The sequence below is a fragment of the Macrobrachium rosenbergii genome, chromosome 14 (genome assembly GCF_040412425.1).
Source record: "Macrobrachium rosenbergii isolate ZJJX-2024 chromosome 14, ASM4041242v1, whole genome shotgun sequence".
NCBI classification, from domain to species: domain Eukaryota; kingdom Metazoa; phylum Arthropoda; class Malacostraca; order Decapoda; family Palaemonidae; genus Macrobrachium; species Macrobrachium rosenbergii.
Genome location: NC_089754.1, coordinates 33439639 through 33464017, shown reverse-complemented (window position 1 = coordinate 33464017; position 24379 = coordinate 33439639). Strand labels below are relative to the sequence as shown.

The following is a 24379-nucleotide window of genomic DNA, read 5'->3' as shown; positions in this document are numbered from 1 at the left end:
CAATTACTACTGGTTTTATCATGTTGATTTCATCAGTTTGGAATGAACCACTTTCTCCAGCTAAAGAACACATTTTCAATAAGTTATATGAATTATATTTAACATTCTCAAGTACATAAATTTGACTATTACATTCTGAGTAAGGCTCATAGAAAATCAAAGGAATTAATTGTATAATAATTTCATACAGTGTAAAATTCTATCCATCTTTCTATTAAAAATGGTGAGCATTTCGAGAAATTAACATTACAAGGAACAATTGTTTTTGGCACTCCTAACAAATAACTTGTTGCCAAAAATGACGACCTATAAATTAATGAAATATTGCAAATCAATTTTTTGTCTGTTTATATATGTAATATTAAATAAGGAATAGATCTGTGAAAAATGCAAAACAGTAGGTAATTAATTTAAGTGAACTACAATCATTAAGTGACAAAAACATACATGCTATTAATGATATATGTAAATATAGACTTTGGACCAGGAAGTAGTTTGTAATTAACTTTAACATGTGCACAATCACCACAACAGCATACTTTGTCATCGGCTGGACTTGGACTATTGCCTAGTTTAGAAACAATAATAGTGTAGACCAATCTGACCATTGAACAATCAGTGGCTCATGGTCAGTCACTGTTTATTGTTGTTTCTAAACCAGGCAATGGTTCGAATCTGGCTGATGATGAAGTACATATCAATTATAATTCCCCTTGGATGTATGCTTACATCTTCTTCATATTTAGGAATAAAAAAAACAGGGCTTCTGATGACCATGAAAGTGAGCTAATGTAAATAATGCATTTGTATTGAAAAATATTAATTTATTTGTAAATAAAATTTTGGTAGTTTGCACTGGAGCAACTGAAGAAGTTTGGGTACTAAGTCAGGAGAAACAAAGGGGAAAGACAGTCTTGGTAGGAATATATCACATAGCCATACAAACACTGTATATTTGCTATAAACAAATGAGATATATATGTAGGTGCTTTTTACTGTATAAATATGGTGTGAGATATTCACACAAGCAGTAAGAGTTCATGGAACTACTGAGCATATTCACTACACTGCCAGTTTTACAAACTCTATTCATGCATTATGGAGGCATAATAATATACTTGAGACTTAGGTGTTTTATAGAAATGATTACCAATATGTTCTCACTTAATCCATTATTGCATTATACAGATAAAAAGGAGGAAACCTAAATGGAAACTACAAGTAAATTTTCTAAAATATATTTGGTAGTCCTTAAATACAATTAAATATCTGGTCTTATGATAATGTCAGAGGATGTCCTGCCACCAGTTTCAGGTGGATGTACATGAACTCCAATTTTTATCACTTCCCTGCCATGAAGGACCAAGCGTCCTGGGCATCTTCTGTCCTGACAGCGCCAATATTCCCTTATTCCACTGCTTCTGTTCTTTGTGTATGCAAAGCCTGCTACATAAATCTTGCCCATTCCTCTTGTAATCTTACTACTGGCACCAGGAGAACCATCAATTAGTTGTTCCCGAATCTGTGATCACCAATGAAAGCTTCATTAATAATTGACCATACATAACTGAAAAAATTATGGTGTAAATCTTAATTTTTCTTTTTTGAGGTAGCTGTACAACACCCAAATATTTATACAATTTCTAATCTTACTGAAGATTAAAAAATATGAGAAAAATTTAATGTTGCAGGTGACAAACCATAACCCTCGACTTTGGTATTTCAAAGTAGAGATGGACTGAGAACTTACAAATAAAAATGCACTTTCAATTCGTGGAAGGTGATGACTACCCCAAAATTGAGTATACCCACATTTCCTAACTCATTTCAATTAATTTGTTATGATCTCTAAATTAATGTATCACTGATATTTTTATATTTCAGAAACTGTTGGAGAGCCACATCACTGTAGACAGTATGAAGAACTTGTGTTAGTCCTGTGCCAAGGTTGTGGTGGATAGGATGGATAACAGAAGGCCTCCCAGTCCAAAGTAATGGCAGGTGTTTCCAAGACCTAGTGCTATGCATTGGACCATTCTCAAGATAGATATCAAGAGGGGAACTTTTGAGCATAGCATCAAAGAAGATTATGCTTCACATGTCCACTCCTATACTGGATCATTCAATGACAGTTGTAAAAATACAAGGGAAAAGATATATCACCTCTAATGTGTCACAAATGAAACACTAAACAATCACATGGGCTAATTCACAAATATGCTGACAAATCAATTAAAGTTTGGAAAAATACATGAAATATTAAGAGCTGCCAAAATAAGTTAAACTTTGAGACCAAAACAAACGGACTGTGAGAGATGAGAAAGTTGAGACATATTTTTGTAATGGAGAGTGTATGGTTATTCCTATAAATTCTCAAATCAATCTGCCTTTGAAATGACTGAATTATATGCTGTAGAAGGGTTATGATTTGTATTTTCACAATGATCACAAATATAAACAGGCAGCCCCTGGTTATCAGCGGGGGTTCCATTTGACAGTGTGACGATAACCGAAAATCGCCGATAACTGAAAATTGCCAAATTTTGGTTATTGGTGCCTCTGTTAGGTATGTATCGGCACCAATACCCAATTACCGGCACTGATAAGCGGAAATTAGCGATTTTTGGTGCTGAAAATTGCCAATTTTTGTCGCTAGACAAGCCCTGTAAAACCAGATCGCTGATAACTGAGCCCGCCAATAACTTGGGGACTGCCTGTATATATATATATATATATATATATATATATATATATATATATATATATATATATATATATATATATATATATATATATACTACATACAGGCAGTCCCCAGTTATCGGCAATCCAGTTTTTCAGTGTTTGTCTAGCGACGAAAATCCGTGATTTTTGGCGCTGATATGTGTCAATTTTCACTCATCAGCGTCGATAATTGGGTATTGGCTCCGATACATACCTAACGGAGGTGCTGATCTCCAGTTATTGGTGCCGATAAGCGCTGAAAATTGCCCGTTTTCAGTTATTGGCGATTTTCGCTTATTGTCACCCTGTCAGAACAGAACCCCCGGCGATAACCGGGAACTGGATATATATATATATATATATATTCCAGAAACTCACTTCTGGATTCCTATATTACAAAAACTAATGTCAAGAATAGCAGTTAAAATCACTGTAAACATATCTAAAAATTTGTTTTCTGTTTTGGTTCATATTACTAGTCATATAAGTTTCTAGATACAGAATATATTTGCTTTAAGGGGCATAAATGTTCAAACAAACACCATGTATAAGTAAAATTAACTGACTTATGCAATAATGTATGACATCTAATTACAGCAAGTAAAATTAAGGTGCTCAGATAAATTGATTAATTAAAGACAGTAACCTGGTATCCAAATAACAATGAAAATAACCATGAAAAATACTGCACAATGTTTAAATAATTACTATTAGACAATACTGCCTTTACAAAATTACCTCAAATGTATTAGATTCCCAGATGATATCTATCAGATCTCACTCCATAATGTATATCCAGTTTTAAACCACTAAAATCCAGTATTGTACAGTATGTATATTTTCTAAAAATTCTTATGCTTCTGAGAAACTTTTCATTTTTACTTATGCCTACACAGCTAGTAAAAGACAGGCAAAATTAGTAGAAAATATCTATTCACACTGCAAACACAAGACACCCACATCACAGGGAGTGCTCTCACTTCCAAATGCTCTCCAATCTTCAGTTCACTCTGTGGACCTAATTCATATTACTTAGCGAATCTTGGAGGACATCTGAGTAAAGAAAAGTTTGGAATTTTTGAAATGTGATTTTTTGAAAAGTTTATGTACTCATACACACCATGAACATCTTGTTTGTACTTATGCTGAGGAGCTGCACAATTAAGTTGATGACTCATGAGCTTCTCAACTGTCAATTCATTAGACTGGAAATCTACAAGTCGGTTATAGTAAGGACAAGGTTCATCAAAGTCTTCTGCATCCCCTAAGGAACTGCAGAAACTGAGTGTACTATGCACCAAAGTGCAGATCTAATCATCACCATGACTACAACACACCAAAGTTGCTTTGGAGACTTGCCTGTTGGCATCAAAATCCTTAAAATTAAGGAGATAAGAGATGATGATAATTGGTAGCCAATTGAACATCTATTTATCCACAAACAGAGGCTGCACTAGTTATATACAGTACCTACGAATAATTTTCTTCATATAAAAATCAGCAATACTGATTCCACAACGTAGGATAACAAAAGAATACTGCATTTAAGAAGTGCTGATAAACGAAAAATTCTTTCAATTTATGTGGGCTGATCTTCACAAATAGTAACTCTGTTCTAGGAATGCCTTTATCATTTCTCATAACATGCTGGTGTTCTTGGAAATTTTTATGTGTATAGCATTTATGAGTCAACAATGATTTCATCCTCTTCACGAATACATAGTGCTTTCACTTAGGCGCAAACAAAACTCAAATTATGAATATGGCCAGGACATGTCCTTTGCACCACCCTGGGGAGAATAGAACTTCATCCTCATTATATCAACTTTCTTTACGTTTATCTATAGTTCCATCTCTCTAGATATGTGATGCACTCTATTAAGCCAGCTTTGTAAATCTAGTGGAGTTTTTCTGATTAAGAAAGCAGGAAACAAAGTGCTCTGCCACCTACAGTCCAGTTATCTTGCTGCGGTCTATTTCCAGATTCACTGCATCCTCTGGCATGACACAAGTACAGATTCTTAAAGAGGTAAAAACATGGAAGGATATGTTAACATAGTCTTTAGGAATACAGTCCTCCAAGTGGATAACAAACCAGTTTAATTCAACACTTTTAAAGAGGCATGGGGATTCTCCTTGCAATATTTACAGCATATAGTAGGATTGACAGTCAAGAAGCAGGCTATGGATGAAATCACTTATCCTCAAAACTTGACTGACATTTCTACAAGAACCTCTAAGCCCATTGAGATTAGTCCCATCACCTACTCAAGGGCACTGACCTTATATTTCAAGCAGATACTGTCCAGAAGGGATGTGGTTATGTAGAAATGCTGATTCATCAAAAGAGAGGGAACTTCTTGGCACTCATGGTCTTGTAAGAAGTGTCCAGTTGAGTCTCATCTGTCAGTCTTCCAATAATCTCCCAAGGATCTGGCAGTGGAGGAACCTCTTCTCATTTTGAGATCTATTCTTTAGCTTAGCTCGGCCTTTCAAGTATTTACTTGCTTCTTGTCTCTAGGAATGGTCTAGGCGCCAAAGCATGGCATTAAAAATGCTGTGGTTATTGTCAAGTAATGGGGGGGTTTGATTGTAAAAAAATTATTGTTGATGATGTACAATACTGGGCTCAGATAAGGATATCTACAAATGAAAAATGTCAAGCAAGTGTTCCATCTGGTGGGACCAGAAGCTCTCTCTACCAAGGAATGCTTCATCCAACTTTAACACATCTCTTGGGTACAGTGGCATTAGTACAAAAAATAATGAGTTAGTTATTCATATGAACTCAAAGGCACTACAAATACCACTGACAAAAACCTAATATTATATTAGAAGAGCAGAAATTGGCATCTATGAAAAGAGGTAAAACTAACAGAAAACTACACTGTAGTCTGAAGTAAACATTCCTGAATAAGTAAAAGAACAGCACCAAATATTGGAGGATCAATAGCAACTGGCTAGATCAATTGATTACCTGAATAAAACAATTACTGCAGTTCCATAGAAAAGAAACCAGTGTTAATGGTAAAAAATTTCAACACGTCAGATTTCTCCTGTCAAAAATTGAAGAAATTGCATGGTCCCATGAGTGCCATTGTTTTTCTTTTGTTATGATATACATATAAAATACCTCAACTTAAAATGAGTCAAGGCATTGCTCAAACAATCTGCACATTGAGAAGACATCCTTACACAAGCATATTTATGAACGTTCTTGTTGGAGACCGAGAATCTGTTGGAATAAAAGGTTATCTCCAAGTCCCAGAGATATGCTGAATCATGGTAGTATAGTAACATCCTACTTTCACCATGGTATACAAGGGGAAGCACAAAAATACAGTAGTCTAAAATCACAAACACAGACAAGTAAGCAGATTAACACAAGACAGCACAAAGACCAAAACAAAACAGCAACGTTAACCACTGGGAATGTAAAATCATCTAAGATACTTTACATATAGAAACCACTAATATATGTCAACATAGTGAAGAATGAAAGGAAGTTGTTAAAAAATAAGATGAAAATCAACAGGTTGGGTGAAATCTCATGTAAAATCTATCATCACATAGTAGAGCTTACAAGCATCTGATAATGATACAAATGTACAAACTATGTTATAATGAAAACTGAGGAAAAAGAAAATACCAATTGTAACATAACAATGATTACAGCTGACTGACTGCGAGATTTCGGACCAAAGGCCAAGCACTTGAACCTCTATTATTATTCATCGTAGTCAAAACGAGAAAGATGAAGAAGTCCATAAAGAACTATAGAAGTTGGTGAGACATCCACACAAACATCCAATAAGAATGAAAACAGGTAAAGTGAAAGCTCTCAGCTAGCGATTCAGGGTCTGGGACTCCCTTTGGCAGGGAATGTCTCTCATTTTTTGGCATCTTCAAACTGCATTTCTTTTACTCTAACCTCAATCCCAACTAAAATCAGAAAAGGAATACATGAAATTAGGCTTGTATGCATATGCAGATAAATATATTTCGAATATTTAACCATGTCTCAGTACCTAAATATTTGCCATGGAAGCATACTCCAATATCTGCTCAAAGGTACAATTTTTAACGGTTTCATGTAAGGTACCCTTAGAAATGTAAAATAAATGTAAAAACACCAATAAAGCACAAATTTCATGGGATAATTTTCCTAAAAAATCTGCCACAAGATCTTTTGTGTTCCATCCCATGATTAAAATACAAGATTAGCACCCCTCTAAATAATGCAGTTGGAATTTGTACAGTACCGTACCTTGTAAACAGCATTACCTAGGTGAACCTCTCATTTCTTATGAATGGAGTAACTTTTGTGAATACTTCGTATTGTGGACTCATTTATCCTCCTACCAAACATACTTGATAATTTACGGGAAGCTTTTGAGGGACCCAATTCACAACAGGCTTTATAAATTTGCAGTCGCTGCTCAGGAGTCCAACGGTTGTATTCACCACGACATTTTAACTGTGGTATTATGCTACACTCATCCACCTGTTGGATGATGACCAAAATAAGACTGGGCTGAATTCAAGTAGCTTGTAATTATACTCAGCAATAATTTTTTCCTAAGTTTTACACCTAGCGCAATGTTCTCTCATCATGTTTACTCCTTGTAATCTCTCCTCACATTAATGAAAATCAACTCACATTCCACTTGAAAATCAAAATTATTGGATTTATAATAATTATAAACAATCCAAATAATAAATGACAAATTATTTCATATTACTTGAAATCAAAACTATTTATTCTACAAGATGGAAAATACGAAAGAAACTTTTTAGAAGTTTTGTTTCATAAATACAACTTATTATTATACATTACTAACACATTAAATGTCACTCCCACCAGTAATATCAATCTTAACTGATTGTGATTTATGAGAGTTAGGCTGTCAGGCCAAGCACTGGGGCACTTTTGGCCCATTCAGCGCTTCGCACAGTGAAAAGAGGGAGTTGGAGTAGTTGGACAGCAAGATAAAAGAGATCCAGAACCTAGAATTAGACTAAGTACTGTACTGTATACGGATTTAAAGGTAGAAATGGGAGAAAACCCCAGAGTTGCATTGAGAAATAGAGAGGTTGGACAGTAAGACTTGAGGAAAGGAAGCAAGAATGGAGGTAAAGTAAAAGGCTAAAAAGTTGGTGCAGTTAAGGGCCAAACGGATGCTGCAAATGTTTAGTAGTGCCTGCCACGCACCAAGTAAAGTGCACTGACAGCACCACTTCCCCCTGGGGATCAAATCTTGGTTATACATGGTGATGTGGTAAAAGATGGTATATTTCTTGTCAAAAAATTCAAAATTACATAAACATCAAATCATTTACAATATTCAATTAGAAAGGGAATAAAAGACTTTTAAAACTTAAAAGTTTCTATTTACACTTCAGAAACATAAATTTTTAAAAATATTTCTAATTGATTTATACAAGTATAGTAGCGAGTAAATAAATATGGTATGATTCTTATACATCAACGTATCACATTACATTTTTTAAACAAATATGAGAAAGAGAGCATGAGAACTCATATCATTCTGATCTACATCATACACAGTCTTGAAATACCCAATTAACAAAATCTATTACAACAAGCAAATGATAATGAAAATTAACACTGATCCCAAAAAATGAGGAGGGAGGACAGCATTGCAGATTTATCTCTTTTTCCAGTACTGAGGTTCTCTATGATACACATCAGAACAAGCAGTGCAAAGTGGTATGGCACATGTTATGCACTGATATTTTGTATCTCTTCTTGAACCATTTATGATGCAAACTCTGCAACGTTTCCTCTTGGGCATCGCTTCTAAAGAGTGATTTAGATCACTCCTTAGGCGGAAGGGGGGATCAGGATGACGCAGATTTCTTATGGAATTGGGTATGCCAGCTTCTCTTCCATGCTCTAATTCCTGCAACAAAGGTGGCCTTGAAGCCCAATGAGCAGAGTAGGATCCATGCCAAGCATGTGGTAATCATACCATTAAATTCCATTCCAAAAAGATTTTGCAGAGTAACACATTAGTGCATTAACAGTAACACATTGGTGCATTAACGCATATAAAATCTACATTTTAAGAAGACAAATTCAATTTCACAGATTACAAACCACTGCTTTACTAGAGCCTAATCCTTAGTATTTTGAAGATCAAAGCCACTACAGAAATATAGTTAAGAAAGAACTTGTGATTTCAGGTGGTTGAGGGTCTTCATGCAAAATTTACCTATGCTTCTTTACCAGTACGCAATCAGATTGGTTTCACTCTGAAGTGCACAAAGCTCTTTATCTGTTAACAGATGATAAAGAAGGATCTTATGTAAGATGACAAAAACTAGAAAGATATATCCACCTGCAAACTTGCCACTGGTATTATTAGTGAAGATCTAAGTATCCACCAGGAAGACAAAAGAGTCCAAAGAATGACACTTTTTGATCGGTGGGTTATTCAATAAGAAATCAGTAAGATGAAGAATGGCATGGTCTGTCTGCCTGTTAACCAGCAAATGGAACTGTGGTAAAGATCTGAACGTATAACTAAATAGCTGCATGTTACACCCAACGACAGTCTTTTATAAATGAATTATGAATGTGAGATGGGTGACATTACAGTACGTAAAGTGATATAATCTTAACATAAGAGGGTCATTACCTCACCACCAACTTCTAAAGGACTGCCTAAAAATTTGAGCATATGTGACATTGTGAGGTAGAAAGGATCCAGATGGACCTTAAACACTGTATTCTCAACTTGTGTTTAAAGAAGATGACATGATCATGATCAATATAGTGGCAACTCAACTCAATGGGCCTCAGTTTATCATTAAGTAATCCAGTATGCACTCTAAATTTATCAGATGCTGAAACTAACATAACCAATGGTTTGCATTTTTCAGAATCATCCACCAAGCATACTTGATTTATCAGATGATGAAACAAAAGGACTGGACTGACAGTTTCCTATCTAACCCTGTCAGTGAGCTTGAGTCAGTCATAAATAACCTGTGCTTTATATCTGCCCAATCTTTTGTGTTTTAGCTTTAGCATGTCAAGCATACGTGGATTTACAGTGGAGAGTATAGTTATAAATGTGATGCACTTGTAGTACATTGATAAATTTAAGCTTAAAAAGTAATTTTCTAAATATGAAAGTTTTGCTCTTTCTATATTTTGTGCTCACTTGTTCAGAAATTCTAAAATTCCCGGATAAATAAAATGTAAATGAATGTATGGGTGTACTTCAGAATAGGCTATCACAGTATGTATTACCAATTATTGTAAATCAACAAATAAAATCTGTTCCTTATACTGTATGAAGTTTTTTATCATTGCAACATGTTTCTTTTTTTCATGTAAGCATGTACAGTACAGTGCTCTGAAATTCTAAGATCTGTAACTAAAAGAAATGTAATTACACTCGTACGTGTGCCATAAAATAGGAAATCACTGGTAATCAAAAGTATAAAAAGTTCCTTATGCGAATCTTTTTATAAAGACATAGAACCATGCTTCTTTGTTTCATTGTGTGAGCATGTGCCCTGAGATTTTAAATTTGCAGTTAATAGACGTGCAACTACCTCAACCTACCACCTCTGCATTTCATGAGTTTGAAACATCATTGTTTACTCCATTACCATTGGAATTCATAGAGATTCTGTCATGGACTAAAATGTCCTGAGTCACCACAACCACACTGGGGCATCACTTCACTCCACTTCATCATCTTCAAGGTAAGATTACACAAAATTTACTGTATATTATCTAATTTGGTTTGGGATTTCTGTTGACGTGCAGTGTATTAAATGCATTACTGTTTATATTGTGCCATCTTCAAGGTTAGATTACACAGAATTACTGTACGCTGTCTAATATGGTTCAAGATTTTTATAAACAAATTTATTAACTTACTGACATATTTATTTAATTTCTTAGCACGTATATGTGAGTACATATGTAGGTACACACAAACTGCAATACCAAATACTGTACTATTTACTTACTATGGTATTCTCCTCTCTTTCTGATATGTACAGTACTGTATTTTTGAAACTGCCATACAGTACTGAACTTAATACAGTAAAGTGGTCTTACAAACATATATTATTCAGCTCATTTAGCTTTTCTCTGGTATCTAGTGAATGGATTATTTCACCGTGACACGGGACCCCGATCCAGAAATATATTATTCAGTCAGTCTCTCTATAAATATATGACTCTCTCTCTCTCTCTCTCCTTCTGTTTCTATGCAGATTTGGGCTTACTTATAATAAAAAAGAAACGAAAAATGTTTATGGCCTTTTTTTCATATGGTATGAGTTTGTGTATTTTACACATCTAGTAAGCAGGTAGAGATACTGCAACTGACTGTGTTTGAGTTAGGACTAATTCATTACCGCAGAGTGGTGGGAGAACTGGGAAATGGCCTACTAAAGGGATTGTTTTCAAATACCTGAAATCATAAGCTGTTTTATGAAAATCTGTAGTCATTCTGTTCTTCAAAATACCAAATCAATGGACTCTAGTATAGCAATGGTTTGTATTTTGTATGAACACTCATAATAAGCCATTTCATCTGACATGATACTTACCAAAGAGCATAAATGTCACAAAAGTGACACTGTACATAATCTTAATCTAATAAAAAATAAAGCCAAAAAACGCTATCAGACTGTGCTAATATTTTCTTTTTGGAATTCCAGTGGAAAGCTTCATAAGTTGTAGGGCAATAAGAAACAATAAAAAATAAGCACATGCTGAAATTCTCAAGATACTGGGCATCATTGCATTTCACAGAGAATAAAGCATGGCAACCTGTTCTCCACAACCACAGAATTCAATTAAGATTTTTCAAGCATTGGTTAGACTAAGAGCTTGCAACCACCACTAAGAACTCCAACACCACTGGTCCCTGAAATGGCTTGAAGCCATTAGTAACCCTTGAACTGTAAGTGGACACTCAGCCTATAAAAGAATTTTGATAACACACGTAGGTCTGCATAGCCAATTATCACACTAATTGTATTTCTTCTCCTTGCCAATGGCAGCAACTGTCTCATTCACTCAATACGCATCAATGTTTTTACATGCCCTGCTGCAACCTCATGGTCTTTCCAAATACATGAAGTGCCCTTTTCTTGTGAGTGCTTTCAAATCTTTTAATCTTTATGGTAATTTTGCATTATTTCATGAATTTCATGAAGCTATTACTGAAGAGAGACTGACTAACTGTTGGCAATTAGTATACGTCATCTCAATTAACTCAAATTCTCATAGTAAAAGCACAGAATTTTTTGGATGGTCAGGGTAAACAGAGAAGAAATGTCAATATGAATCAAGTGATAAAAGCTACAGGAGAAATTTCAGATTATGAAAATAAAAAGATGTACAGTATCATTTTACAACAATTCACAGTTCATAAATGGTTGCTGAGAAGAGAGGCCTTAATTCTAATAGTGAATAAATTAAATACTATAACTATTGTTTTTGTTCAACATTTATTCGTTAAATTCTCAGTTAACTAAAATTAATCTAACATGTCTATTTCAAAGTAAAATTACTCATAGAGTAATTGTATAATTTATGAGTACTGTATAGTATTATACTTTATATACTTTATGAGTAATTCTACTTTGAAATAAACATGTTCTATTAACTTGAGTTGACTCAGAATATAATATGTAAAGGTTAAAACAATCCTATAGTTATGGTATTCAATTTGTTAATTCTAAAAATTAAACTATAATCAACTTTTATACATGAGAAAGAATACTGGTATTTAAGGCAAGGGGTTAAAAACTACACTAAACAATTTGAACTACTTTCCAAGGACAAAATACAAAAGTACAAGTTACGTTCAAGGAAATCCAGGTGCTCTTCTCCCACCAACTTAGGGCAGGTAGTGTATGGCACCCTAGGTCAGGTTAGGATGCATACTTCTGAGTATAAAAACAAAAATTTTTGGGCAAGGTTAAACAGGAATGGGTGGTGGGGGAGGTTAGCCAAGTAGGTCATCGCACCCTAGATTAGCTTAGTTTTGTGACAAGTTCATTTTTCAGTAATCAATCACACAATTGTCAGTCAGACTATCTATCTGTCTATCTATCTAGTTTTAGATTAAATCAGCCATGTGCTGGCACAGGCTCTTGCTCCTAAAACAGCCAACCAATAGCAATAGTTAAGATCAGGAAAGGTTAGGTCTCCATGTAATGGACATTGCCACATTTTATTGCCTCTTATCTTGCTGTTTTCTCTCTTTTTTTTCCTTTTGTAATGATACACAAGTATTTCTTAAGCTGCTTGTCATGAGTTTTGAGCATAATTTACCACTGCTCTTGGTGCTATTCAGTCATTTTTGTTTCTTCCCACCCAAACACTGTTTCCTACTGTGCTTCCTTATACATGTTTCATGTAGAGGTAGGGGAAACAAAAATGAGCGGTTTGCCCAACAATAAGAGTTAAAAATGAGTAAAACACAATAATACATAAGCAATTGGAAATAGATATGGCTTATGTTTGGGGGAAATATATAGGGAGCAATTAACGTTGCAATTTTCTTGAGATAAAAAGGAAATATAATTTCCAACATAAAAACCAACACATTATGTTCTACTGAAATACTCAATCTATAATTACTGTGTTTTTGTGTTGTAAAAAATGTACAGTTTTTATGTCTATGCAGTATTTCCAATAAGCCTGTCAATTTTAAAGAAACGGCCAACAAACTGTCAGCACATCTGCACACTACAATATATTAAGTTCAAGCCCTCTCTTAATAATGAATTCAGGAATGGTGTAAAACTGAAAAGATACAAGGTAATAAAAATGTGACTTCGCCCCCAAGTATGCATTTTAATACCCTTCAGGCCACACTTCCCACATTTATTGCGATATAAATCCTCTGACTGGCTGGCTATAAGAATGTTTCCTACATGTCAACTCCAATTACATTTTCATAGTCTCCATTACATTTTGTGATTTGGGGGGTATTTGACAGTTTACTCCAGTACCTCATGCAGTTTTTTTCCTCCATACTACTGCTAATTCTTTTTTCCCTCAAGCTTGAACAAGATGAGGACACTTGGTCCTAATAATGAAATTAAAAAACAAAATTACGATTCTGCTTACTTTTCGCAACAAAAATGTTGCTGCTTACTTTCCAGGTATAGAGAGCTTTTCATTTCCATAAAATAACCATAGTAAAAAAATGTTGCTACCACAGCAAATAATTCATATATTCATGACCTCGCTACAGATACAAAGTGTTCCTTAAAACCTATAGGACACAAGATACTGTGCTTTGTTTATAAATTATAATAACTAGCTGACCAACCCAGCACTGTCTGGGAAAACTCTGAATGACAACCGATAAACTGTCTCTCAACAATTCTCGCTCACTCTTTCCCTCTTTCTCCGCCCTAACATGTGCCCCCCACCTTTCTCTCTCTCTCTCTCTCCAATTCTCCCTCACTCTTCCCCTCTTTCTCCTCCCTAACATGCCCCCCCCCTCTCTCTCTCTCTCTCTCTCCTTTCTCCTCCCTAACACCCCCTCTACTCTCTCTCTCTCTCTCTCTTTCCTGTAAGATAGTAATTTAGTTGCTTCAATTACATTGCCCAGCATTTCTGACATTTTATATTTCACACCTTCTCACCCCCCCATCCTATCAGGGCTGAACTTGGACTTAAAGAGCATCAGGAGTGTCACTATTCATCTCAGCAACATCGAAAACTATGGATTAGACACTAATATCTGTATTTTTTTTGTATTTTATTTTTCACCCCTTCTCACCCCTCCTTCCTATTGAGGCTGCACTTGGCCTTTATTAAAGGGCATCAGGAGTGTCACCAATCATCTCAGCAACCTCGAAAACTATGGGTTAGACTCTAATATTTGTTGTTTTCGGTTATTTCTACGTCACCCTCTTATGCTTTGGTGCCAGTGGTGTCTTACCCCCACAGTATTCTTTCCCAGATGGTAAGTCATATGGATACCAAGTATGGTTGAAATTGTTCATTATGTTTCAGAGTTATACTAGAACATACACACACACACAAATATATCCATCCATTTTTTATATGTAGATTACTTACTGAAAGAAAACAGAAATACTCATAATCACCATTCTTTCATCATTAAATGTTACACATAATTCTTCCTCCTAAGACTGTGAAAGATATGACTAGATTCCCATGTTGTGTACCTCTGAACTTTTCCTTGATAAACAATTTGGTTCTTATTTTGTTTACTGTACACTGTATTCTGACTTGTTTATTTGCATGTACAGTACATACAGTATTGTAAACTGACAAAATAGGGAAAAAAAGGATACAAAATTACTCTTTACCATCCATATGGCTTTTTTTTAAATACACAAAAATTTCCAATTTCTGCAAAGGCTTTAGATGTATTATTGTGGATAACCGAAGGCAAACTGTACAAAAAGGTATACAAATAAATGTCATATTCACTGCTTAAATTTCAATTCTCTATGACAAAACTGAAGATTAGTGTTATTTATGCACTCAGAAGATGAATATGCAGTCACAGAATAAAAAATAAAACTAGAGAAAATAAGAAATGAGGAAATAAGTTTTTATCAGATTTCTCCATCAAATTTCCATAGGTCCACATAGGGAAAAAATGTCATATCCTTGTGTTTCAATTTCAGTCCTCTACGACATAAAAGCCAAGATTAGTGTTATTTATGCACTCTGAGGGTGATTCAGCCACAGAATAAAAAAAAAAAAGAAATTGAATTTTATAAGGATTTTACATCAAATTTCTGCGGGTTCGTATAGAGAAAAATGTCAAATCTTCCTATTTCAATTTCAGTCCTATATGACCCAAATATGAAGATCATTTGTGCACTCTGACTGTGAAGTCAGTCACAGAATAAAATAAAAGGAAATGGGAGGATATTAAATTCTACCTCAAAATTCTGCAGGTCCACATATGGATAAAAACATCAAGTTGTTGTGTTTCAGTTTTCTATAAATTAAAAATGAATATTAGTGTTGCTTATGTACTCTTACGAAAAAGATTCAGTCGCAGAATGAATAAAAGGAAACTGGAAGAAATACAATTTTATGATAATTTTTGAAAAGTCTGCATAAAAAAAAAAAAAAAAAAAATGATAGCTACGTATACAATCTCCATATGAATATTTCCTCACAGACCCTGCTATACAGTGGGATTAATAAGGTCGAAAGAAGAAGTTGATTTCTTCACAGAATGAAATACAGTAGAAAGAAACTGGAAGAATTAAAATTTTAACAGAATTTTCTGTCTAATTTTCACAGGTTCACACAAGAAAAATGTCAAATTTTTCAGTTTTATTTTCCTGTCTATGACCATAAAATGCAGATTCGTGTTACTTTATTTAAGTACTTTGAGGATGAAGCTTTAGTCACAGAATAAAACAGAAGGAAATTCAAGTGAAGAAAATTTGTAGTCAAATTTCCACACACCAGTGGCTTTAATTACAACACTGGATAGAATGTCAAGAACTCACGTTTAATACACAAGCAAAAAGTATGTAAAATAGTCAACAACGTACTAAACTTGTATAACTCCGTACTAGTATATAATGGTGCTTGGCAGCTACATAAACTGAAGGTAAGCAAAACCCTTATTAACATCAAGACTGCACCACAAATGAAGAGCATATTTTAATGATAGAAATCAATAAATGTGCTCAAGAAAAATAAATCAGTGAGACAGACTTACGACTAATGAGTTTAGGGATAAGACTTCATACCAGCTATACATGGTACACTCACTAAAAGGGAGACCATATCTTTACCTAAGCATTACCTGACTCGCTTTTGGCATCTATTTAACACTTGGTCTGCTGACTCTTATCAGGAATTTACCGATAAGTTGGAGTAAGAAGTTTCAATTGATATGAAGAGTACTTTTCAAGGTAACACAACATATATATTAATGTTGTGATAACATTAAAAAGCTATTTTGCAAACAGTACAAGTTTTCTAGCTGAATATGTTTAAAATTAGAAATCTTTCAGGATAAATCAATAAACAGTTTATGATCTCCAAATATATGTGCAACAGTGTTTACATTCTAAAATATGCTAGGGAAAAACTATCCAAATCATGTATCACAGTTATTAAACCCAGATAAAGCACTATCCCTTTGTACTTACACATCAGCAGCGAAAGAATCCACTTCCGCATAACGGCTTATTAACTGGATCAATTCTTTTCTTTCTTAATGTCATATTTAATCTACTTAAAAACACATTAATGAATAAAAATGAATTATGAAACTCCTGTAACTGTAAACAATTTTACAGCATTTGAATTGAAATGCTGTTAATCATTCAAAAGTGAAACTAAATGATGTAGAACATATTCTTTTGACTTCATCTGAAAAGTTAAAGGAGTTTCACCAGCAGGAAAAACATCATTTGAAAACTCACCGCCTGCAATCCTGAAGCTCCCGGCATGCCTTGAGGCAAGTGGCTTTCCAGGGGATGAGGCTGGGCAGCTGTGGACAATTCCCAAGGCACACAAGAGTTTGCATAATCCACAGTTTGATTATTGTACTCAATATTAGAATCTGTCTCACTGTAAGATACATTTGCCCCACTGTCATCATTTTCATTAAACCAGCTCCCTGGCTCATCCTTTACCATAATTTCTTCCACTTTAACCTGGAAAACATGGAAAGAGAAGCCAATGAAATGATGATGAAATATTTTTAACAGTTATTTTGATACTGAATGTCAGTTGTCAAAAGGATAGCAGTAAGATTCCGACTTGGAATTTGGAGGCTTAAAATCTCAACCTAATACTATAAATTAATTCAGTGAAAAGCAGTTAATACTTTAATATAAAAATACACTTGCCATTATTATTAAAGAAAACCATCAATCATTATCAGATATATGACACATGAGTATATATATACTGTACTGTATTTGTAGAGTAAGTTTGCTGCAAGATGCCACAGTGGCTTGCATTGTGTCTAATGTGGGATTTGTTACTCATCATCAAAACCAGTTGCTCCCAGCCCAAAGGTTAAACTTGTTCACTCATACAGTGTTCTGTGAATTTCCTTAATGTGTTTTGGGGGAATGCATCTTAAATGCCAGCAAATACAGTCTATATTTTGCCCCTTCACAGTTTTTTTCATTTTTCCTAGACCACTTCACTATCCTGAATATTTCATTTTTCCCTCAGCTGTGCAGAGATTCTGATTCCACTGCCCCCCAATTTGTCTTCTCTGCTCTATCCTCCCATCTCTAATTCCCTCCCCTTCTCTCTATATACATCTCTATCTTCTTTATTGCTTGTCGTCTACCAGATTATACCATGATTTCATTGACAAACTACCTTCAAGTATGTGAAATTATGAAAAAGAAAACATTAGTAAACTTATCTCAACTAAATGAGAATACATCAAAAAGTTACTTACCTCAGGTCTTATTGCCTTTTCACTTGACCCATCGTCTCTGCTACCTTTCTGCTCATAAACTGTTCGGGTAAAGGGCTCTTTTGGGTCAGCATTAGAGCTACTGGGTGTAGGTAGTATGGCACCACGATCACTATCTTTTGACAATGTCTGTAAATCACTAGAGGCTCTAGAACGTGCAGATTCAGTTGAATCTGGCCTTCCTGCACACTGAGATCGCTTACTCGAAGGACCACCACTGTCCTCAATCCTTTTACGTTTTGTACTTGAATCAAACAACTCTGAGGAGGATTTGTGGTGTCTGTCTTTATTATCTTTTGTTGCACTTTTTGTTGGTTCTGCCAGGCCTTTTATTTTTAACACCTCTGCAGCCTTCATGAGATTTCCTAGTTCTGTCTGCAGAACGTTTACTTCACCCAAGTACATGTAATTTAACAAAGCCTCAAGGTCTTTATGAGAAACATTTGCAACAATCACTACTGGATGTTTACAGTCAGTTCTACTAAATAAGTTGTCAAAAAAATCACTACATGTCGACAACACAAGCTTATGCACTGGGTAAAACCGTCCGTCACTGACTAGTGTCACATCGCAATATGATTCCTGAAAAGATAAAAGCAGTAAGATTACAAGAAAATTTACTATAACTTATACAATCTATAATAATAATGTATAAATAAGATTATTACTTTAATTATACAAAAGTAACCAAGTATTCACTGCTATTCACCTAATATAATGTCTATATTATTCACCAATTATGTTGTCATCATCTATCTATCTAAGCTAAAGCACCTGCAGGGAAGAAACCAATCTCAGGGACTGAAAGGATGGCATTCCCATTAAAAATGAAGTTTGTAAAATACACCTTTTCAGTATTTGTAATATATATTTTTTTTCTTGAGCTGATTCCCTACTCAGGACTGAGATAATATCCAGCTCTGGAGTATTTACATTCAACTGGAAAATGACAGTTAGCAATAAGGATCAGTAACTTCAAAAGGATCCCTAGAATTCTGGGCACTGCATGCCAGGCCTTGTAACTGTACCTGTATTGATAACTTAGCATTACAGTATGACACAACAAAAGACTTTTTATCATTCTTACTGCATAATGCAGTAAGGAATTAAGATATAATTAATTGCCAGGAGAATTTACTAACCTTTCTACGAATAGTTGAGAGCATGTCAAAAAATGTGTGGCTGTGGTCATTCCACCTGAGCGAAAGCAAGCCACCCTCCATTGTTGGAGCTTTTCCGTCACTTTACAGAGCACCTGAAATAGGGATCTTGTGTTACTTAACAAAGCTTTTCATGTTACAGTAGTTCTCAAGTATTCAAGCACCTGGCTACTAAAACCATTTATTAAAAATCTTAATTATTTTAGACTACATGCTAAACCATAATACATCTGCAACTGGCTCTTGATTTATTTAGAATGGCCCTTAGGTCTCATAAGCCACATAGCCTAATTTTGAAATCCTTGAATAGAATGGTGTGATTAAAGATAGTTCCATATGTATGCCCAACCTACACAAAACCTCCTGCATACAAAGCATAATATAAATCACCACTAGACTACTTAGATCTATAACTGAAACTTAACAGTTTTGAAAGTACATTATGCTTTTTGTGTAGAAAGTAAACTGTAATGATGAAAAATTCAGGTTTACTGTATAAAAAAAAAAAAAGTGTAACAATGAAAAATTCAAGTCTCCAAATAGAAAACATCAAAAACACCGTAACATTTACTCAAGACAACAGCTTCTTCATCCCCACTGCTTTCCTTAAGCTCAAGGGCTGGTTGCTTCGATGTTCCGCTAAAACTGAAGACTATAATTGCACCCCTTCTGGTTTGGTAACTATACCACTTACATGCAAAATGGGTGCCATGTAAAGTACCGGCCCCTCTGGGATAAACATAAAAACATAAAGCAAAAGATGGCAAATATAAATATAAAAAAAAAGATATGAAAATAAAACAAAAATATAAAAAAGTTAAGTATACCTTAGTTTTACCAGACCACTGAGCTGATTAACAGCTCTCCTAGGGCTGGCCCGAAGGATTAGACTTATTTCACGTGGCTAAGAACCAATTGGTTTCTTAGCAACGGGACCTACAGCTTATTGTGGAATCTGAACCACATTATAGCAAGAAATGAATTTCTATCACCAGAAATAAATTCTCTAACTCTTCATCACCCGGCCGCGGGAACTGAATTCTGGCCCATCGAGTGACAGTCTGAAGCTCAACCGACTCGGCCAACAAAGGGCTGATTATAAACAAAGGGGGTAAATATTCCAGTCAGCGACAGACAGTAACCAGGCCACAGTAGCAGTCGTCAGTATTACTGACATGCCTTCCCCAAGTCTAGCCTAATCCACTGCCGACCTATTAGCCTTCTACACCTTGGCCCAAGTATTAACAGAGAGAATATAAAATCACTTCTGTCCCAATTGTTAACAATTTGGACTAACATATTATGCTACACCTATTGTACAGATTTTCCTCTATTAATAACCTTTACGTAATCACAACCATGACAATTGCTAATGGCCTAGGCTACAGCGCTCATAGTATTCCCAAGTACTTAGGCCTATGTACAGTAAATTTGAATGACCCTCTGTACCTCACTGGCCTAACAAGAGTAAACTAGCCTAGGCGATCTTACCTACCTAGATTAGGCTACACTATTAGGCTTCCTAGTTTTGGCTACTAGGCCTATGGTAGCAGATTATCGCCCAATTAAACTAGGCCTATGTCTTCTCTAAAAAAATAACTAGGGCTAACTTACCCAACGGAGCTGCGATTAGCCTTGGTCAGCCCAAGCTCGGTGAGCTCCTGGGGTCTACGCTAGTAATCTATCATTACAAAATACTGATTAAGCCTCAATAGCGTCTAGTTTAGCACAGCTCTAAGCCTATCTTGTCACCATAGGCCTAGGCCTAGCTTAGATTTTACTGTAGTCAGCTATCAAGTTAATAGGCTAAGCGTCAACTTACCCAAGACTGAAGATGGTTTGGCCGTAATCAAATGGGCTCAATTCACTGAGGAATTAACATTCTTTTTCTTAAATAACACCATAATTATAATATCATATCGTCAGCACAATAGGCCTACCGAAGAAGGAAAACTTGTTATGTGTTATGGTTAATTTCCCTTTACCGGATGGACGCACACCTCTGGCAAGTTGGCCACTAAATGTAATGTTCGTATGAGACGTCTCAATTATTTGTTGTTTGTTTTCACAAATTCATTTTCGAAAGTCAAAAGGCAAAATACTCGCTATAAATGGATTAAAGTTTTGGCAATTATTAATTTTGGGTCTCATTATTTTCTACTTTTAGGAAACTTCGTCTACTCTCTCATTGGGTCCTCCCTGCGGCTTCATTTTATCTTTAGTTAATTTATACTTCAAATGGATAACTACTGTCTTCAGTATTTTATAACATTTCTTTACGTGCTGACATACCATACATCTTTAAACTCTTTGATGTGTTCAATTTAGAGTATTTTTTTTAATATTCTAATTTTTTTCCTGGTACATTTCTTCGGGGATTAATGCTCATGTTGGCATAATGCCGGTTAAATTACCAACAAGTCTATTAAGATGCCACTTGAATTTGTGGTTTACAAATTCTGTCCAATGAGCAACTTGAATTTGTGGTTTACAAATTCTTCCCTATGAGCAAAAGTAATCATTATGATTAAGATTTTTGACCAATCAACAATGATATTTGACTCATAATATACTTATTAAATGGCAATTGATATCCTCTCTCTCTCTGTCAGTTGTAGTCTGTGTGTGTGTGTGTGTGTGTGTAAAGTATTTCAGGTTGAATTTATACCCGAGGCTTAAAAAACTTGTGACCTGTACCAATAAGTATTCAAATAATTGAATGAATATTAGGAGATTTCATCCCAGCCTAACTAAATTTTTTTTCTGGAATTCAAATGAAAAATATGAAAGTTCAGAAAGGGAAAATCAATAAATCCATCTTGTTTAGTATAATCGGTTCTTTTTTTCTTTAGATACACCTGCCCATTGCAACGGCTCTAACTCGAAGAGCGACAAAATCAATGTTTATTTCTAACATATTTAATGGAAAGGTAGTTCGGGTAGGTTGAATAACCTTATCAAAACAAAATAAACAAAATAATATACTATACATCCAAATAGGTTTATCGCAAAATTTCCGGTGCTTCACATTTTCTATAAACAAGTTAGGCTGAGATGAACCAGTGATGTTCATTATTAATTTAGAATTTTGCATTCAATCATTATTATTTACCAAATATCTAGTCTCAATTTTTTTATGGTGTATATTACTTTTAATAGATAATCATAATAATATTTATTATTTTTGTATACTTTACGTAACTGAGATGTCATACACTGCAATTTTTATGGGGGGAAGGGGCGTTATGAGTGCTGTAGGCTGCATACTTTTGTGTTTCTTTACTTTCTTAAGCGTGAACTTTTTATAACACTACATTTCATATCTTTGGTCTTCTATTTAAGTTTGCCAGCTTTAAGCTTTTTCCATTTTTAATCAGATCTTCGAATAATGAATCCTTGTCTTTTCTATAATCTATTTTGTATTTTTGAAATCTTCATTTATGTGACATTTGGTATCTTGAGTACTGTATTTCGCTTTTTTCATTGTCAGTCATCTTTATTTTACACACCTCCCCCATGACAATGTTCTATGTACTTAGCATTTTCATCAGACTTTAAAACACTTGCATGTAAAAAAAAAAAAAAAGAATTGTACTCACCTCTAAAAGGATTGGCACCCGGTAAACTTAGTTTGATGGAGTTTACCCCAAGCTTTGTACAGTAATCGATTTTTGATTGCTTTCTCCCCTTCACACTTCAACCAGATTCCTGACAAACATCATATACAAAGTCTGTCCTCTTGACTACATTACTATTCTGTCACAAGTTTTGGAAGTACTGTGATACATCTTCTCACGTAGTTGTCGAACATTTTGGATTAAAGTGGATTCAGTGAATTCACCACAACAAACTTAACTATGACGAGAATGTCTAATTCTGACTTTATCTTGGGAAATACCACTCTGCCATGTATTACACAATTGATTCTCATGTGTAAAGAACTGCAAGCAACACTGTTTTCGCATGAAATGAGTGAAATGAGAAAAAGTTGATATGTTGTCAACTGATTTGAAGGTTTGTAGAAAAAGCAATAGCACACAAATCTCCCTTGAATTTGGAATTTAACTTTCTTGTTGCTGAACCGAAGTTACCTTATTGAATGGTTGCAATCTCCATAGTTATTTACATATTTTGAAGTTTCCATCATTCTTTCCAGCAGAAATTCTGAATAAATGTATTCCTGGAAGAACTGTTCCTGGTATTTAGGCTTCAAAAGTTTTGACAACTTGAGTTATCAAGAACACCAAATGATACAACAGAAAATAAAACCCGAAATATTGTTTCTAAATCTTTACAGAAATATTTCTCATTTGATACAAGATTTTTTACAGTAAACGTAGCATTCTTGTTGGAAATATAAACTGTGATAAGTGAAAAAGGTCTGCAGAGAAGTTCTGATGGATTAAGTTCTGATGAAGGCTATCTGTTAACCAGCGAAATCAGCCTCTCTATTTTAGCGAACTCGATTTCCTTCTGGGTTAAAGCATCAGCAGCTCTAGCATCTTTATGGAGCTTCCTCAAGTTTGGAGAGAGTTTCAGTGCAATGAGATGGCCACTATTGGGAGAAAGAGAGGTGTATAGAGTAAGTAACATCCTTTACACTTTTTTAAGCTACTCACCAATTATTCATACAGTAATCTTCTTGAGAAAAATACTGTACTGTACTGATATTTTATTCATATCTCACATAAATCACACTTCAAAAGTTAAGGCATCAAAAGGAATAACATACTTATCTCCTCCAACAATAACAACTGGGTAGAAAGGGCTTAGTGCTACTGATGTGCCACTGATTTTCCTCTTCTGGAGCACACCCTGGGTGCAGAGTGGACGACACATCCGGATGAAAAGATCGTACACATTGACACGGAACTCCTCAGTCACAGCAACAATCACACTGCTGCTGTATGGGGACCAGGTGACTCCAACTACAGGACCACCCATGTCCAGTACAATCAAAGGAGATCTGTGATGAATAAAATTAAAAGTTGTAACCAACTAGTACAACTGGGCTGTACATTTATATGTGGGGAA

General features: G+C 34.9%; 2 protein-coding genes across 13 annotated transcripts in view; both read right to left on the bottom strand.

Annotated features, from left to right (window-relative positions):
* LOC136845891 (longitudinals lacking protein, isoforms H/M/V-like) overlaps positions 1–21569 on the bottom strand; it is a 30494-nt gene extending 8925 nt beyond the window's left edge. For 2 of the 11 annotated variants that reach the window (XM_067116336.1, XM_067116339.1), the window contains exons 1-4: positions 21168–21414; positions 19328–19440; positions 18168–18767; positions 17170–17403 (exon numbers count right to left, since the gene is read on the bottom strand). In XM_067116336.1, coding sequence (XP_066972437.1) covers positions 17170–17403; positions 18168–18767; positions 19328–19408 — 915 coding nt within the window. In that variant the 5' untranslated portion in view covers positions 19409–19440; positions 21168–21414. Of the gene's footprint in view, positions 1–1222; positions 1523–5006; positions 7229–8093; positions 8665–17169; positions 17404–18167; positions 18768–19327; positions 19441–20959 lie in introns of those variants that run through there. The other 9 variants (XR_010855288.1, XM_067116343.1, XM_067116345.1 and 6 more) reach the window with 9 other exon arrangements.
* Positions 21570–23625: 2056 nt separating this feature from the next.
* LOC136845605 (dynein intermediate chain 2, ciliary-like) overlaps positions 23626–24379 on the bottom strand; it is a 187653-nt gene continuing 186899 nt past the window's right edge. For both annotated transcript variants that reach the window (XM_067115768.1, XM_067115767.1), the window contains 2 exons: positions 24078–24311; positions 23626–23900 (listed from right to left, as the gene is read on the bottom strand). In XM_067115768.1, the coding sequence (XP_066971869.1) occupies positions 23765–23900; positions 24078–24311 (370 nt within the window). In that variant the 3' untranslated portion in view covers positions 23626–23764. The remainder of the gene's footprint in view (positions 23901–24077; positions 24312–24379) is intronic.